We start from the raw sequence: 19,059 nt of genomic DNA, 5'->3' as shown, positions 1-19,059 counted from the left end.
ATTTTGTGTTCGCGCATCAAACCCGAAACCTAAATAAAAAAATTTCAATCACAAACTAAATCTGTAGAAGTTAATGCCTCGTGGCAAACTCTGTCAAGTCTTTAATTAAGATTTCCTAAAATAACGTTAAATTATTCCAAAAGATTAAATTAATACCGGATTAATTCGTATTTCACCTTTATCTCCAATTTCTCGGTTCTGAATATAATTTTCTTGAAAATGTCCCCAATGTTCCGTGACTACAAGGGCACTTCGTCTCACCGAGTGTCTCTACATCAACGTCGAGGCGAAAAATAAACATTATTTATTGCAAAATCTTACTTAGTCTGTTTTATTTCACTGCCTTCGAATACATTTTCTTCGTTAATTTGCAGAGAAGCAATATGTAAGTGAATTTTAAATGTATTTTGTTTTATACAATCAGAATACGTTAACACAGAACGTGTTATAAATTCTATTATATCAAACATGTTGATAAAACTTTATATGAGTTGATCACAAAAAATTGACATTTACCTACTTCTTTAAAAACCTAATTTATAGGTGGACAGTTTTTAAATTAGTAATCACTTCTTACAAATTTTTTTAATAAAAGAATACAGCAATATGCGAGAGTCTAACTTACGATACTAATCACTGTTTTGATACTTTTCAAATAAATACACTTAAACCTATCAAAACAGGAATGCTTATCAAAATAAGTTTTAAAGACTTCTTTAAACCAATCTTAAGTTCCTATTGATACAAAGCTCACAACTTGATACAAACTCACGCATATCAGATTGACGCCCGTATTCACAAACATTACTATGAGGTCTCACAGTGCGCGTGGACGCACAGGGTGACACACAAACCAATCACAGAGCTCTATTCAACACTGTGCGTTCGATTTGCTACTTCACTTAAGCAAGCATCGTTTGTGAATACGGGCGTGTGTCAGAAGACATAAATCTTAATCAAAATCTAATTTCTTGAATGAGCCAGTCAAACATTCTTCATAAATGTACGTGCCAGGTCTTTTCGATTCATTTGAAACCATCTTGCTACTATCTATCAAGAATTTCTTCGTCTTCTCCGATCTACACTCTTTTTCGTATTTTTCTGGAACAAAAATACACAAACTTAAAATAAAATAGTTGTATTTTATGAGAATTTAAAGCGTAACGACAAAAAGCTTTATTTTAACTCGATATCTTGCCATATAAATGCATAATATATTGATCAATGAATTCAACATTATAATTTGATCAATCAATAAATCAACTTATGGTAATCACAAGAAACTTAATGAGCTTGACAAAAAAACAACCAAATTGCATGATTACTGCACTAAAACGAATAAAACTTAGCATACAATTAAGTTTTTAAAAATCTCGCGAAACCACAATTTGCATACTTTGAGGTCACATCATGGCCTTAAAATAGAAGTAAAATTTGTTTTTAGTTCTATAAAAAACATTATTAACTCGTGCATAGCTAATTTGTCTATTATTTATTTATTACTAAAAGGTCATTCACTTGTGTCAGTGTTTATAAGTTTTTTATGTTAATTTTGGCTATTAGATCCGGTGTGTCACTGTTTATTTCCATAGGAACTAATTTCGGAAGACATTTTCATCTCTATTATATCTAAATTAATTAATGTAATTTAAATGAAAAATATTTGAAGTTTTTTAAGATCATGGCATGATCCTCCTAACTTATGCATAAAAAATATTAACACAGTGTAAATAAATAGCGTGGGGATCGTAGACATTCATTGGCTTGGTGAGATAGAGTCGTGCTCCTGCAGTGGAAGTTCAAAGTTGCACAGCGTGCTATGGAGAGGGCTATGCTCGGTGTTTCTTTACGAGATCGAATCAGAAATGAGGAGATCCGTAAACGAACTAAAGTCGCTGACATAGCCCGACGGATTAGCAAGCTGAAGTGACAATGGGCAGGGCACATCGTACGCAGAACTGAGGGCCGACGGGGCAGCAAGGTTCTGGCGACTAAAAAACTAATGACAATTTATTATGATGAAAATTCATTTTCAAACCTTTAAATTCATCCAAAGACGGTTCTTCCCCTCCATAATCCTTTGGTAGATGCCGCTTTGGAATATATTCATACAACTCATCTAAGCTACCGTGGAATATGGTGCGATCCAGGATCTTTGGCTTGAAGAACTGTTTCATGACGTTTAGTACCGTTTGGCCGTATCTTGGGCAGTTGAGAACGTGGATTGCTGATACACGGAGACCAAGACCTTCCTAGAATACAAGGTACCTAATTAAGTATTGTACTAATAATTCAATAAAATATTTCACTTTTTCGAAAAGAGTTTACTAAAAAAGCCTATAAAATTAAATTATAGATCAAAAGAAGAAGAAAATATTAACATACATAGATCCGTAACTATGAGCTCTGCAACAATAAATTAGGTTACTTACGCCCGACACGCCCGTATTCACAAATGATGCTTGCTTAAGTGAAGCAGCAAATCGTACGCAGATGTAATTGAATAGAGCTCTGTGATTAGTTCGTGTCATCGTGTGTCACCCTGTGGGTCCACGCGCACTGTGAGACCTCATAGTAATGTTTGTGAATACGGGCGCTAATTGAATATAATATTTAGTACAAGAACCTACTCCTTTTGTTGAAGTCAGTTAAAAATGTTTTACTTGAATTTTACTGTTTGTTATTTTGCTTAAACATAGAACGTTTTTATCCCATAATAGGGGCACAATAAATATTTAAGAATAAGAATAGAATAAGAATAAGAATATTTTTATTGATGTAATACACTGTAACATTTTATATTGAAACCCTGTCTCCTAAACTAGTGTAAACTGTATTTCAGGAGCCAGTGTCTTCCCAATAGGTGAATATTAATAGTATTTACGTGAAAGATCTGGGCTGTCTTCTGCATGATCAAAGGGTTCAGCCTTAGCAAGTGACTCAGGCAGCAGTTCCCCACGTCCACCACCCATATCTCGCCCAGCATGTAGTCATGCTGTAGTCTTATGTCTCCTAGCTGAAACAGATAAAAATCAACCTTATGTAGTCATACTTTAGTCTTATATCCTAGTTAAAACAGTTGAATATCGATGTTATTAACGAGTGCAGTTTGATTACAAAGCTCTTTGATGATTCAACAGAGTTTGAGCTACAAATACTGGGGGTACACCTGGCGTAGCTTTTAAAGAGTTTGACTATTATGTATAAATCCAAATAAATTGGCTTTGATTCCCAGATGGGACTCATAAACTAGTAATAACTTTGCATGGATGATAGATTTGATGGCTAGTTTAGCTACCCACGTACCTACATCTAAATCACAAATGATTTTTGTTTATGAAAGATAGGACATAGGAAGAACATACGAATGTTCAGATGGAAAACGTCAGTTTGATCCTTAGGCTGAGTTGCACCTTACTTTAACCGTAACTATAACCATGACCGGTGTTTTTGTATGGAGTTTGAAAGTTAAAGTAAGATGGTGCAACCCAGCCTATTGTTGCTACTCTTGCAGACTTCATTTTAACGGCACATACCTACATAATATTATATTGCCTGCTTAGTCATCTGTCATCACTTACCATAAAAGTATTTCTAAACAGGATGTCAATGAAGAAATTATTCGGGTCTGGATCTACAATCTTTATTATGGATACCCTTTGACCTTTATACAGCTTTGGCATGGCAGCTTGGCGACTGGAATTCAGATAAAATAACACTTGATGTGGGTTTTAGGATATTACCAATGACCTATTTTATTTTGGAATGGGTAAAGTAAGAATTTAATCTTTTACAACTTGGACATCTACTTCCAAACTAAGCAAAACTTGTACTATGGGTACCTACCAGATAAGTAAAAAGTTAAAAAAGAAATAAATAAGAAAGATAAGAACAAAATTATATGTATATTCGATGCAAGTACAAAATAAAATAACAACAAAACTAAACAACAGGGTACAAGTACCAAAATGGCATCTGCTCAGTTTAAGCCATGACGGCAGAGAGCGCGTCACGATCACTGGTATTCTGCGGATGCCACTGTTGAGCAAAAGGGCGGTTCTTCAAAAAAACTAAGTTTAAGCACTCAAATGCTTGTATCTTATGGAGATCGAACGCGCAACTTTTGGCATGAAATAAAGAAAATGACAAAACTGTTACTTGATTCTTTGATAACACAAATAAAGTTGCATTTTACCAAAACAAAAATGTAACTCATACAAAAAACTTACTAAAAAGACCACAGATCTCCATAATCCGACAGATCTTTTTCTCTGTTTTGTATCAGTTCTGGAGCTAATCCTCTGTATTTGTATAGAGCATCTAGTCTCTGTTTTGTCTTCTCTAGAGACCCTTTAGCTGTGATCAATGTTCTTTCAATTACAGCTCGATCTGTGGAAAAAAAACAATGAAATATGTTCCGTATCATTAGTCATGAAACGAAGCTTGAGTTCTGATTTAAGCTCTATCATAAAATGTGTGTTTGCTGATTGAATTTTAAACGCAGCGTGGGAACGTCCACCCATAAGGTGGACCGACGACCTTATAAAGGTAGAAGGAAGGCGCTGGATGCAGGCAGGAAACTACCAACCAATTATTGAATCTTGAGGTCTGTGTCTTAAGTTGCCAATAAAGTCCCGTTTAAGCTATACTTGTACTTATCTGTCAGATACATATACAAGTTTTGTAAGATCTTACTCATTGAAACTTAGGATTTCTAATTGCTTCAAATACGTGTTCCAGTTAACATTGCTTTCAATTAACGTAAACACATTTTGACCCAAAGCTATGATAGCAAGCTTAATGCCTGTCGACCCGTGTATGTAAAGGCATACATTTGTCAGACAAGATGCTCTCTGACGCCTGCAGGTAATTGTGCTTTCACATAATAAATGTTTAACAAGGAGGTGGTATGTAATTAGGTGCTAAGCTAGTGCGAGAGCCAGAACAATGCTCAGACACTCAAAACAATTCGTTAGTTTTACTATGGATCAAAAAACTGGCCTTTTTAAACTTTTAAACTTTAACAAACGTCAAAAATCTGTCCATCTCCATATTCTCCATACAAAAAGCAACCGGTGCTTTTATCGCATCGTGCATGCATCGTTATAGTTACCGTTAAAGTTAGGTGGTGCAACTCAGCCTAAGTTTCTAACAGTAAAATGTTGCCCTAAACGTGATTAGGGACGCATTTTATCTTTATCAAGTGACGTAATATAAAGTGTGACGTATTTACTCATGCTTTTTTGTGATGAGTTGTTCTGTGGCAATTAAAAGGTATTTAAAGTAATACACATGCCAGTAACGTACGTACCAGTTGCATACAACTTGCAAATGCATCACAAAGTCACATAGGCGACACGTATTAAAATACTGACTTAAAAAATCCACTTACTAATTCCAGCATCAACCAGATGTGGTTGTTTTCTGAACCACTCCAAAATGGCGTCGATGTCTTCTTGTATGGCTGCCTCTTTCAAGCCAAGTTCCTTCCTTATTTCTTGCTTCTCTTCTTCTGTGTATGGGAAAAAGGGATGCTGGCTGTCTGAGATATGCATCTGTAAGAGGGAATTAAAGTTGAAAATCAATGCAAGGAATGTTTTGAAAAATAGGTAAAATCGGTGAAAAGTCAATAAGAAAATCAAAGTAGGCAAAAAGTCATTCTTTTCGGTATCCATACGGGGTAGCCGGAGTTAACATAGATGAAGTCGGTCAAAAATTGCGGAAAATGACGGCTCACTTGCGAGATCATTATAGTCATACTATCGACTATCGGTATACGCCATTCGATAGTTTCAATAAGAGGAACATCGATAGTTATATTTACTTGAAGCTATACGATTATTTCAACTCGATTCTCTTGCCTCTCAGCTTACATGCATAACGAAAGCCGATTCAATTTTTTTCTCAATAAAAATGATTATTCAATTTTACGAAAAACGTTACGTTTTAACATTAAATTCACGTTGCGAATGTGATTCGCATTTTTCCTTAATTGGTAACATAACGTAGGTATCCTTTATAAATTCTGTATTAAGAGAGATCGATAGTTAATTTATTATTCATCTCGGAATAAATTAACAATTTTATTCGTAAAATTAATGGCTATAAGCCTTTACTTTACATTATATTTAATTACGCCACTTCCAAGTATTACAGAGTACAGTACAGTGCAGTGTACAGAGCATTAAATTAAAATTTTAACTCTGATTAAGTATCAAAAATATTTTTTACTCCGCTAGCGTTGCAATAGGTAAGAGTTAGTTATTAATTACCTACTTTTTAAGTTACCTACTCAGAACAAAGTAACAAAACTAAAATATTCACGAATAAACAGTAATAGAATATTTTGTTTATTTAAATACTGTATTGAACAAAGTATAATTTGTGAATGAACCTAATGCTGTGTGACATTCTATCCTAATTTAGCTTAATTTAAGTTGTCGTGTTAAAAATGTATCCAAAAAACAAAATATTTCTACTCACCTCAAAATTATTTTCCAAAATCTCTATTCACGTCCGTTGCATGCAACACTCACTAAAATAATATTCATTAGGCCGACCAACCCGCTATTATGTACTGCCAAAAACATAATCTGTGACCTCTAAGTAATTAAGAATCTAAGGCTCGCTGCACGCGACCGGTACCGACATAAAATTATTGACGTATTCCCACTGTCACCACCATTGGTGGACATAATAATATGATTAAATTAATGTATAATATTAATAAATTAAACACCAAATCAACAAAAATCTTCTCTAGAATCTTAGAGTGGGCCCAGTTACCGGAAGAAAAACATTTTTAAAAATTCAATCCAACGACTTTGCCCAAGGACCAAGCTAAAAATGGGCAAGTCGCTGGAAACTGTCTAAAGAGAGACTGAGAGTGGAAACAAAATGGTGGGGGACAGAGGGAATACACCAACCATTTATTGATGCTGCACGTTCGTGAAATATTATGCTACTGTCATCATCGTCAGGTCATTTAGTCTCCACTGCTAGAGTTAACTCTCAATTTAACAGAAGCAAATGGAGGATTTGGTATACTCTCTAAGCTGCAGCTGTGCTAGATGAGTTGGGGAGGTCTGATGTTCGCATATTTTATTTTTCCGAAACGTCTGTGCTAAGCCTTATTGTGCTTCTAGACTCACACACTTTAATGGCAACAAACATTTTTATTTGACGAAAAACAATTTTAAAACTTTTAAATATTAAATTATTTTTGTGAAATGTTTTGAATTGTCATTTTTGTTATTTTTTACATTTCAATTCAAATTAATTTGATTAACTTTTTTCTTTCATAACTAAAGTAATTAAAAATAAAACGTAATAAATTAAGAAGGCAATTTCGTCAAGTCAGACGTGAACGATGAATAGAAATAAATTAAATATCAAAAAGTCTGTTTTCATTGACACAATACATGTATAAGGCTCGCCGCGGTTTTAACCAAAGCGGTTCTTATCTCCTCTCGTCTCATTTCTCCGCTAGCCGTCTCTCCGCTTTGGTGGAAACTAGGGATGTTATGGATATGTAGTTTCGGTTATGGATACGGTTACGGATATAGGAATAATATTATACCGGTTTCGGTTACGGTTACGGATATTTTTTTATTTAAGATATCCGAAAGTTTCGGTTATGGTTACGGATATCTGTGCTTTAGAATGCAATTTGCAATAGTTGTCCAATACGGTTCATTCATGGCCGCACACTTTACATCGAATAAAAAATAATAAAAAAATAAAAATGATACTAGATGGCATTATAAAGGTAAATCAGGCTGTTAAGTATGCCTTTACTTTATACTTAACAGCCTGATTTACCTTTATAATGCTATACAAAAAGACAATTTAGGCTGCCTACATCCGAAACTATCCGAAACTTTTGAATCGGTTACGGTTACGGTTTCGGATATTTTTTTATTTTGGATATCCGAAAGTTTCGGTTACGGTTACGGATATCCATAACATCCCTGGTGGAAACAACCTGCCAGCTTCGCCGCACATCTCTTCTCTCCGTTTTAGTGCAAAACGGGCCTAAAAGGGTAATAGTTGAAGGTTCTATCTTGCCTATTCCAAATTGCTAATAGTGGTAATTCTATGCCCATTGACGATCTTTGTTTTTTAAACAACAATACTGACATTTGCGTCATCATAACGATTAATTAATGACAGAAAAAACTCGTAATTAACGGAGGCACGAACTTTGAAAATACTGTCCACGCATATAGGGAACAAAGATATTTTTTGTGTTTATCTAGTGATGAATAGAAGTTTTGAATACAAAAGTACGAGTAAGTAATTAAAAACTACACAAAAACTTAACAATTCGACCTGTGTCTTTACACTCGGACCAGTAGTAGGTAATGATAAAATAAATAAAAAATATACCGATTCCGTATCTTTAGAGTACCTACCAATGTTTAATCAAGTTCTTTATTAGTATTAGTTTAAAGTAAGTTAGCTAAGTATTAAAGTAAGTGTAGGCACAAAAAGTGGAAGATTGTTTATAAGCCTGTATTTTTGTGAATATCTTTGACTCGTTTTATACAATACTAGCGGCCGCCCGCGACTTCGTACGCGTGAAAATCGTTTTACCCCTTAGTTCGTAAAATCTGTTGTTTGATATCTATGTGGCGTTAAACGGCTTCCCCCGCATGAATATTTACGAACTTCAAAAATAGTAGTTTTTCCAGCGCTGTTTCCAGACATCCAGACATCCAGACATCCAGACTTCCAGACTTCCAGACTTCCAGACTTCCAGACATCCAGACATCCAGACATCCAGACATCCAGACATCCAGACATCCAAACATCCAGACATCCAGACTTTCGCATTTATAATATTAGTAGGATCGTGGGTTAACTGTTCGATAGGATACAGAAATACAGGTTTATTCAAATTAGTTTATTTACGACTTGTTCTACTATTCTTTCCGGAGTCGTTTTGAATTATACGTCAAATGACTATAAATAACATATTAAAATTGATTAACGCCAAGCTTCGAGTTTTGCAAAGATTTTAAAAAGAGCAAGGAAAAAAATAGGAAGTAATAATAAATGCAAATGTTGTTTCTAGTCCTTATGTCAAATTGTTATCAAAAATTGTATGTTGCATAATTCCATACTCAGGGTCAAAATAACTATTTAGGACTGGATTTTACTTATACAGGGTGAAATTTAACTCTTTAAGAGCAAACTAATACAAATAAATAGTAAAAATAAAGACACTAATTAATACTTATTGGATTTTTCTCATATTAGGGGAATGTAGGTATTATGTAGTATCATGAGTAGAGTTTTATTTTAAATAGACGCATTTCATCCTGTATAATTTGCAAAGTTACCACGTTCCTTCTAAATGATCTTAAATATACCTTATACCTACCTAATAAGACCAGATTTTGAAATGTAAGATAGGTACTTACTCACAGAAAAACAACGCCAACAGTCAGGAGTGTTTAATTTTATTAAAAGCTGAAACCTAAACTACAACTGAAACTGTCTTGAAAGCTTCGAATTAGAATAGAATGCAGGAGCTAAAGTACTATCGAATTGCCTCCAAATTACAAATCACCCTAAATTACAAAGAAATTCTGATAAAAAATGTACTAACGATTTTCAAAAATTGTTGTGACATAATATATTTTTCTAATGTAATCACCGGAGAGTGACTTCACTAACCAAATGTAAGCAGGCGTCGGCGTCGTTAGTAAGATATAAAAATTATTAACTACATATTTATTATTCAAATCAATTGAATTCTTAGGCTACAAGAAAAACATGGCCATCACCTGCACTTTACATTTATTAATTTAATTACCTTTTGATTGAATTGCCTTTTTAGGATTTAATTACCTTTTGATTGAATTGCCTTTTGAGGATTTCCATTCCCTATGTGTTATGAGTTGTAGAATAATAAACTTGTTGTTTTATTACACCGATTGCCAGTCCTACGTCTAATATTACGTCTGCTTTGCTAAGAATAAAAATATGGTAACTTACTTATTTATAATATTATAATGAAAACAAAATAATATTTTTTTCCACTCCAATTTATTTTATATTAGTAAACTGTACAACTTCTATGCCACAAAATCGGACATAATACGACATAAATAATACCTACTAGAAAATAATAACTACCATTGTGATCAAACGAAAATACTTGTAAATAAATAAAAATCTTTGAGGATGAGTTAATTTCATGATCTTTTAAAAAAAAGTGAGAATTCACAATTTTGATAAATTTTTCCTCCAATCACAGCCTTGAAATTATTTTTAAGTTTTAAAAAGAGCCTTTATAGTCTCTGATGAAACACAGCCGGCGTTTGTTAGTTGTAAAATATTATAATGCAACAAATGTTAATTATAAAATAATCAATATTAAGCCAAGCGCAGCGTGTGAACTGTGAGGTTCAGCCACAAGGTGGACAGATGCCCTCATAAAGGTTGCAGAATGACGTTAGATGCAGGCCGCTGCCAACCGGCCAAACTAGAAATCATTGGAGGAATATTAGGTTCAGCAGTAGACGTCCTATGGCTGAAATTATGATGATGATGATAACACGGACGTGTAGTCTACACACTCCCCGACTTTTGACATACTGTCAAATGTCATAGAAAGTCAAGTCAAGCAGCAGCGCTACTGACTAGGGTTTCTGCTCGAGCCTTCTCGAACTCGAGAAAACTCGAGAAATTTGGCTTCATTCGAGACGAGCAAAAAAATACCGGAGCTCGAGAATTCTCGAGTTTCGATTTTGAAGCTTTAATACTCTTGACAGCCTGTTTTCTTAGAGAAAAGTAAGTTTTTAACTTTTTAATTATTTAGTTAACGTTGCTTTTAGACTGGCCTAGTCTTCCTTTTTTAACTGATTTGATTTGCAATTAATGATCTCAATCGAAACTAAGTATTAATTTTTACCTACGAGTATGCTATACCTATTTATTAAGTATGTTTAACTCTGACTGATTTAAAGCCCGAAAAATTTGTTAACTGTCTGTTAGGTTAGGTACTCATGCCTCTTTGTAAAGTTTATTCAAGTCGTTATCCTAAAGAAATTTAAAAAATATTAAAAAGTGTTTTTTTTTTAATTATTTAAAAAAAACTATTTATTTATTTATTTATTTATCGTAATTTTGCTATTTGGACTTGTGTCCTTTGGAAAACAGTGATTCAATTGTAGCTCCAGATTTTTTATTGTTATTTATCCTTAAAGTACACGCGACTTTATGACTTTTGTTGCTTTAGTTAATAACTAAGTTAAGATTATGTTAATATTAATTATGAAAGAAGATTTCATTTTTTGTTTGTTTCCTTACCAAAATAAGTGGTACTAAATTCTAATATTGATTGTTGTGCATTAAAGTAGGTATATTAGATTAAAAAACCTGTGTTTTATTAAATTTCAACCGATTTCAACAGTTTTAATTAAAAGACTCGAGACCCGAGAAAACTCGAGACTTTCGCCTCGAGAATTCCCGAAACTCGAGAAAAAAAATAGGTCGAGAAATCAGAAACCCTACTACTGACACGCCGGCTATGTGTCAGAAACTATAAGGTCATAGCAGACATTATGAAACGGAAAGGGCTGTCATCGCCTTTCGCGCGCTGTCAATCGCGAGGCGAGGCGTTTACGTTACGGTGCAGATAAGTGTGCGTTGAAGTATGGAGTTTCATACAAACAATACTGACCGCCTCGAGGTGATACGGTTACGATCCCTTTCCGGGTTGAAATATCTGGCCTTTAAGCTTACACTAATCTACCCTTAAAGTTCTAAAAGATCCAGGCATCCCCATGACTTGCTCATTGTACTTGTCAGCCTGTCTGTACGCCTCGTTGGTGCCAGCAGCATTCATCATCTTCATGTAGTCCATGAACTCTTCAGTGGTTAGTGTGTCCAGTTTTAATTCTGAAAAAATATAGTTTTGAAGGTTCTGCCAAAGAGTAAGTAAGTTTCAAGAATAAATCAACGCCTCATTCTATGAAAATACATACAATTTTGTCTGTTTCACACATTGACTAACTATCTTAAATCTAAACATTAGAAATGCAAGCGAATCATGTTCTTACAACTCAAGAAGGCGAGTGAGCTTTACTTGTGTGTGTATGGTGTGTGTACGTAATACGTATACATAACGGTAGTGTAGGTATGTTTATCAAAACTTTTGAATTATGGTTTCGTTCGTTTCAACTGAAAGACTTCCACTGCTGGACAAAGGTTTCCCCAAAGGTTTTCCACAAAGATCGGTCCTGCGCCGCCCGCATCCAGGCAAAAGTTTTTTTTTGTAAATATAAGATAGAAAAAAACTTACGGTGAATTTCTGTCAACGTCATCTCATCTCCTCCATAGTCTTTCGGCAACACGTCTTTCTCCACATGTTCATGCAACGATTCTAACGAGTTGTGAACATAGATACGACTTGCCACTTTACCACTGAGGATCTGCTTGAACATGGCGACCAGCGCTTCCACCAGTTTTGACGTGGATATGAAATGGATGCCTTTAATCCTGAAGCCGTAGCATTCCTGTTTAATCATTCAATAGTAAATAAGATTATTCTTAAGTATTTCGACATTTCAGAACCTTGCTGCTCCATCGGCCGCCAGTTCTGCATACTATGTGCCCCACCTATTGCCACTTCAGCTTGCTAATCCGTAAAACGTAACGGAAACGCAGCGTGAGACGTCCGCCCACAAGGTGGACCGACGAGCTGGTATAAGTAGCAGGAAAGCGCTGGATGCAGGCAGGCCGCTACCAACCGTGCAATGTGGAAGTCATTGGGGGAGGCCTGTGTTCAGCAGTGGACGTCCTATGGCTGAAATGATGATGATGATGATGATGATGAACAGGTTTCCCTCATTTTCTTTTTCATTTAGAAACAACTTTCTTTTTCATTTTAATTAACTTATTTAAAAGTTTGTTAAGTTTATATCTACTTAGGATGTTTCTTAATTTCCTCAGATTTGAACTTTATGGAATGATAATGGAAATAGAAGGTAGGTAGGCTAAGGTAAAAAATGTTATTATTTGTGTTTGAGAAAATCGAATCAGTAAATAGCATATTATTATGTATAGGGCATATAGTACGCCGAACTAACGGCCGATGAAGCAGAAAGATTCTGGAGTGGAGGCCACGTACCGGAAAGCGCCGCGTAGAGCGTCCACCCACAAGGTGGACCGACGACCTCACAAATGTAGCGGGAAGGCGCTGGATGCAGGCCGCCACCAACCGGCCATTGTGGAAATCATTGGGGGAGGCCTATCTTCAGCAGTGGACGTCCTATGACTGAAATGATGATGATGATGATGGAAATATTACTTACCATAGCCATTGTAAGGAACTGCTGCAGATCAACAAAACTGAGTTTCCTCAAGTGTGCTCCCAAATTTATTTGTCTGAAGTCAAATATGGCCACTACTCCGGCAACGTAGTCATTTATGTATTCATATTCTAACAGCTGTGGACAACAATATTTTTTATTAGTATCCAAATAAAGGACAAAGAACACTTATCAACCCGGAAACGGATCGTAACCGTATCAAGTCGAGGCGATCAGTATATTTTGAATGAAACTCCATAGTGCAACGTACACTTATCCGTATCGTAATGATCCCTTTCCGAGTTGATAAGTGTGCTATGACCTCAACTGTGAGAGAGACGTTTAGAGAAGATCCAACTAATCTAAACTCTAAAAGATTTCAAAATTAAAAAGCTCCGGAAGAGGTTACTTCGCTTTTATTTGAGAAAAAAATTCCACTTTGGCTCTACCATGGCACTACCTACTAAGTTTCAATTTAGAAAATCAATACATGAGGGATTGACTGACAGGGAAATTATTTATAAACAAATTATAAACTTACATAAACCAGTCTCCTAAAATAATTCGTGTAAAATTCGTACTCGAATTCTTGACCAACGTTTCTCAGTAGATACACCCTGTAGTAGTCACTGGTGAGCCTCGGAAGGATGACATCCTCGCTGAAATTAAAATAATTATACCATTAATATATTCATCGTCATCAACGGGCGATTTAGGTATCCACTGCCCTCTCTAATTTAGAGCCAAGGCAAACAATTTTCGCTGTATAGATCGTTTCATCCACGAAGACGCACCTCACCAATTTTTGGTCGAGGGAAGCGCGGGGTGCGGGGAATTTTATCCGAGCAATCTGAGCGTCATTATTGTAGTGTGCATGTGCACTCATGGATGATTTAGCGTGTACCGATAACACTCAAACATTAGCGGCAGAATGGTGGGGCGCGTCTTCGTGGATGAAACGTTCTATAATACGACACCGCACCACTCGGATGCTCGTCATAAATATTCTATGTAACATGACGCAGCAACACTGCTTGTGTGATTTTTTGGCTCTTAACTTCAACTTCAAATTAATATAAAAAAAAGTTCTCCTCTGGCTCGATGGACAAATGACTTCAAGTTATAAGTTGCAGTTTAATTAAAAAATAAGAAGATAGGTAGGTAGGTATACTCTGCGAATCTGCAACGGATCAACTACTCCACGTAATATTTTATTATTCAAGAAGTATTGTGACGTAATATGTTTTTGTCACAAAATTAAAATATCATTGTTTATTTTCTGTCATGTCTAACTCTCATCTGTTTTTCGATGAATTTTAAACCCATTTTATCCCTATTTACATAATAGGCGCGTAACATTTTGTTTACAACGCAATAATATCGACATGAGGTCAAGAAATTATTCTTCAAACAGGTACTTACATAGGTATTAAGTTTCGGTTACGGTTACGGAACTTACGGATATCCATAACATCCCTGGTACATATTAAAATACATTTTGGCCCTGCATAGTGCAACCCCGGAAAGGGAGTGAAGAAACTACATTTAAATTATCGTCAACATTTATTTTTATTTTAATTACAAAAATTGTTACATTTTCTGTTACATATTAAAATATTTATTACTTTCTTTGGACTCCATGTACAATACTCGTAGAAAACTTTAAAAATAATAATAATTATGCGCCTTATAACCAAAGAACTTGAACCTTATTTGCTTAATGGCTTAATCTGAGCTACTAAGCTTGCGTTTTCTCGACACGTTCATGGATTTAATTGATCAAGACACTAATTATAGTAAAGGATTTATGTGTAATCATTAGCTATTGAATAAACATTGCAAATTGAACATAATTGACAGAAAAAACAGGAAACAACAAGGAACAAATACATTGAAAAGGAGGATTAATTTGTAATCATTGTAATAGAGTTTTTATGTTATGTCTAGAGCAAACGTTGTCGTTATAAATAGCCGCTTGCGCATGCTAAGTAGTCGCTGTAGCCTTATTCACGTAACAAAACTTCAACGACTACAAAACACTGAGTTGCGATCCTATCGAGTAATCATTCTATCGAAAACGACCCTTAGCTTGTGATTACGGATTTAGAACTGTTTTTCAATGGGACGACTTCTGAACGTCAACGAGATCTTGACTGTCAAAATACGTGAATTAGGCCACTGGCCTAGGCTACAAGCTTACTGAAACGCCAGATACGGTTACTGGTTCAAATCCCGCTGGGGTCATATTTTAATTTACTCCTTTCGTTCGTTCGTTTCAGCCGAAAGACGTCCACTGCTGGACAAAGGCCTCCCCCAAGGATTTCCACAAAGACCGGTCCTGCGCCGCTCGCATCCAGGCACCTCCCGCGACCCTCACCAGATCGTCGGTCCAACGAGTGGATGGCCTGCCTACGCTACATACTCAAGATCTTTTCTGCTCCAACAGCCATCAGTTCTACGGGCTATGTGCCTACTCATTACTACTTAAGTTTGGCAATTTTTGGGTTTTTTTTGTTAATCTTCGTTCTCCTACGGATTTCTACTACTGAAGTGGAGCTGCGGACGAATATCCAACTAGGACAATAACTCGCGGCTCCGTTTCTTTGGGCTCTGGTGGAAACCGTCGGGTTTTAGTGGGTAGGCCCCGCCTTTAATGGGTAGGCGGGGAGAGACCCACATAACCCACTGGCCGTCCCCATCAACCAGCAAAGCATTTCCCGACGTAAAAAAAACGGATTTCTACCACTATGAACATTAAATTTGAATTTTAGCTAAATGTGCTGATTAGGGGAGGCTTATGTTCAAGTGGAGGTTCTGACTGAGATGATGATGAAGATGATTATGAATTAAAGAAATCTTGAATTATATTTTTAGTATAATCTAGCACTAAATGTAGTCATTTACTACTTACACGATTTCTAAGTGTGTTAGTTCCTTCACGTTGCAGTTTGCAAAGAATTTTGACATCAATGTTTTGGCAGTGCATAACTTATCCAGAGTCTGTTTTGACCGCTCTACGGAACCTTTTGATCTTATCAGGAGCCTTTCCAGAAATTCTCGACCTGTAATACAAAAAATAACCTAAATTCTATAATTACACTTGCTTTTCGTCTGTGGTACCAGTGTGGTACTATCCACGTAAATTCCGGTCTGTCAAAAAAAGACTATGGAAATTATCCTAAAATATTTACCTGTATTTTATCCTGGAACTCGAACTCCTACTATAACATCTGAATTCAGGTTACAGCGTAAACAGAATTGGTAAGACAGACAGATAGAGTTATTCTCATCTTTAAATAGTATAAAACAAAGTCACACCTGCTGCCTGTGCACTTAGGTCTTTTAAACTATGCCACGGATTTTAATGCAGTTATTTTATTCTATCAAAGTTTTTATGTTTTATGCAAAACCTAGTCTATTATAGTAGTTAGTAATTTATGTCACATAATATTATCTAAAGCTAGTAAAATGCATAATGCATGTTATGAAACTGCAATTACTCAGGTCAGCAATTTAAAAGTACATAAACTTGTTTACCTTAATTAAATATCTAAGTTACCCTTCAATGTTTAAAGTCAAGTTAAGGAAAACCGCTATAGTTAATTATCAGGTAATTACAAGCATGCTTAGGCTTCAACATAGTACTAGAGTACTAGCTTTTGCCCGCGGCTTCACCCGCGTGAAATTTCGTTTGTCACAGATCGTCATAAATTATAGCCAATATGTTATTCTGGGCTATAAACAATAATACAGTAAAGTTTCATCAAAATCCGTTCAGTAGTTTTTGCGCGAAAGACTAACAAACATCCAGACATCCAAACTTTCGCATTTATAATATTAGTGGGAAGTGGGATAATAATAATTTCTTTATTAATCCTTCAAGCTCCGCGGATCTAGACACAATAGATAATCAATTGTTATGACATTAATTAATGCCGTCTGGGACTCAATCGGTTAATTATCACATAATTACAAAACTTTGACAGAACTCTGATTTCTGAACTAGGTATAGAATACCTGTATCAAGGAAAATCAGCGCCCTCTTCCACAGATCCATGATGAAACTGCTATTTGAAAATGTGCACTGATGAGAAACTGTCAAAAAACCCATAGGAAGACTTTGGGGTATAAGGAAAGCACCTTTGATTCAGGTTAACCCAAAAATGGAGAGATTTTTTTTCTAGATTAATACAATAAATCACTCGTCTAAAAACAGCTACTTACAATTCAAAAAACTCTACTTTGAGTACAATAATAACATCTGGAGAAAAATTCCGAAAGGCATCAAGTTCGCCTTATGTAATTTATAAATATAATTGTTTTAAATAAATAAGTACCAATATAAATAGATGCCCGTTTTCATCATAAATCCCTAATTTTCAACCGACTTCAAAAAAGGAGGAGGTTGTCAATTCGACCCGTATGTTTTTTTTTTTTTCTATGTTTGTTACGCGATAACTCCGCCAATTATGAACCGATTTGAACAAATCTTTTTTCGGCGTATAGGTAGTACCTCAAGGGTGGTCCCATTTAAATTTAATAATAGAAAAAACAACCCCCAAGGGTGGAAAATTGGGGATGAACTTTTTTATACGCAATATCTCCGCCGATTATAAATAAATTTGAACGATTATTTTTTTGTTGAATAGGTATTATCAAAAGGGTGATTTCATGCGAATTTGAAGAAAATATTTCACCCCCAAGGGTGGAAAATTGGGGATGAACTTTTTTATACGCAATATTTTTAATTTTTAGTTTTTTTTTGTGTTCACGCATTTGAAGTCGGTTTTATTTTTTTTTAAAAGTTAATTATTAAATGACATAATGAAATCAAAATTCCTGTTGTGTTACCATAGGGGTCACTTAAAAATTAGGGATTGATGGTAAACAGGCATATTAAGTGTGCTGTAAGTTTAATGAACTCACTGAAATCCTTCTTCATGAAGTGATCCTGCTTCTTTGTCCACTCCTGGAGGATATCTATTGCATCATTTATAGCTCCCGGTTGATCCAGGCCATACAGTTTTCTGATGGCCTCCAGCGTATCTGGGTGGAACTTGATAATTTTGGTGTCTTTCAGGGATTCCATTGTAATATTATTATTGTTACTTATGACAATTATTAATAATTAGTTATCCGTACGCTCACTTATAGATCTCAAGTTGAAATGAGAGTCGCCGCGCGCTGATATCAATACAAATTGCCTTGAGCATAGAAACTCGGACCTAGTGCGTAGATACCTCTTATTGCTGTAGGGTTGCCGCTTTGAATTTATTTAATCGTTTTAATTAGAAGGCAAGTAAAGGGTACGTGGCTTATGGAAACTCACGTAGTCACTTTTGAATAACTATATTTTTTGTTTTGCAGAACAAAGCAGGTATTTGACCGCAACCACACTTGATGAAGTGAGATGCAGTTCAAGATGGTAGGTACATACATAACTCACAGTAAATTCCTGTTCACTCTCGCCTGAAGAGGTCTGGATTATAGTTTCGGGAAAGACTAGCATTCAGCGAATTCCAGTCCCTAGCTGATCGCATTAAGAGTACCAAACGCTGCCCTCAATGTTAGAGTTCATAAACCTAATGTCTATTACAATTAAAACATTTTCTTTTTACTTTCATTATTTATGCACACACATAATAATCATTACATAATTATCTGCAGTTAGATCTATAGTGCCTGACGTCAATGCAAATGACATATCCATTTGTAATATTTTGAAAAAACCTTTCAA

The 19,059-nt window shown here is 35.4% G+C and overlaps 2 protein-coding genes across 2 annotated transcripts; both read right to left on the bottom strand.

The window, feature by feature from the left end:
- Positions 1 to 605: 605 nt before the first annotated feature.
- On the bottom strand, positions 606 to 6,534 carry LOC135082161 (uncharacterized). The gene is made up of 7 exons (XM_063976922.1): positions 6,484 to 6,534; positions 5,393 to 5,555; positions 4,230 to 4,389; positions 3,582 to 3,696; positions 2,885 to 3,016; positions 2,039 to 2,252; positions 606 to 1,101 (listed from the first exon to the last, which is right to left on the bottom strand). Exons 2-7 carry the CDS (start codon positions 5,553 to 5,555, stop codon positions 953 to 955), a joined length of 933 nt encoding a protein of 310 aa, XP_063832992.1. The 5' UTR covers positions 6,484 to 6,534; the 3' UTR covers positions 606 to 952.
- A 4,994-nt stretch (positions 6,535 to 11,528) lies between these two features.
- LOC135081994 (uncharacterized) lies at positions 11,529 to 18,484 on the bottom strand. Its single transcript, XM_063976745.1, has 6 exons — positions 18,249 to 18,484; positions 16,234 to 16,384; positions 13,864 to 13,981; positions 13,326 to 13,460; positions 12,314 to 12,527; positions 11,529 to 11,910 (listed from the first exon to the last, which is right to left on the bottom strand). The coding sequence occupies exons 1-6, from the start codon at positions 18,409 to 18,411 to the stop codon at positions 11,756 to 11,758; spliced, it is 936 nt and encodes a 311-aa protein (XP_063832815.1). The 5' UTR covers positions 18,412 to 18,484; the 3' UTR covers positions 11,529 to 11,755.
- Between the last annotated feature and the right edge of the window lie 575 nt (positions 18,485 to 19,059).

Source organism: Ostrinia nubilalis, chromosome 21 (genome assembly GCF_963855985.1).
Source record: "Ostrinia nubilalis chromosome 21, ilOstNubi1.1, whole genome shotgun sequence".
In the NCBI taxonomy this organism is placed as follows: Eukaryota; Metazoa; Arthropoda; class Insecta; order Lepidoptera; family Crambidae; genus Ostrinia; species Ostrinia nubilalis.
This window is presented reverse-complemented; position numbering and strand designations above follow the sequence as displayed.

Bases quoted from the DNA above. Each gene is read 5' to 3' on its own strand.
- LOC135081994 (XM_063976745.1), bottom strand. From the start codon at position 18,411: ATGGAATCCCTGAAAGACACCAAAATTATCAAGTTCCACCCAGATACG. The intron at 16,385-18,248 runs GTGAGTTCATTA...TTTGTATTACAG, and splicing joins CTTCATGAAGAAGGATTTCA to GTCGAGAATTTCTGGAAAGG. The intron at 13,982-16,233 runs GTAAGTAGTAAA...TTTTAATTTCAG, and splicing joins CTAACACACTTAGAAATCGT to CGAGGATGTCATCCTTCCGA.
- LOC135082161 (XM_063976922.1), bottom strand. From the start codon at position 5,555: ATGCATATCTCAGACAGCCAGCATCCCTTTTTCCCATACACAGAAGAA. The intron at 3,697-4,229 runs GTAAGTTTTTTG...TCTGAATTCCAG, and splicing joins GGAGATCTGTGGTCTTTTTA to TCGCCAAGCTGCCATGCCAA. The intron at 3,017-3,581 runs GTAAGTGATGAC...TATCTGTTTCAG, and splicing joins TGTTTAGAAATACTTTTATG to CTAGGAGACATAAGACTACA.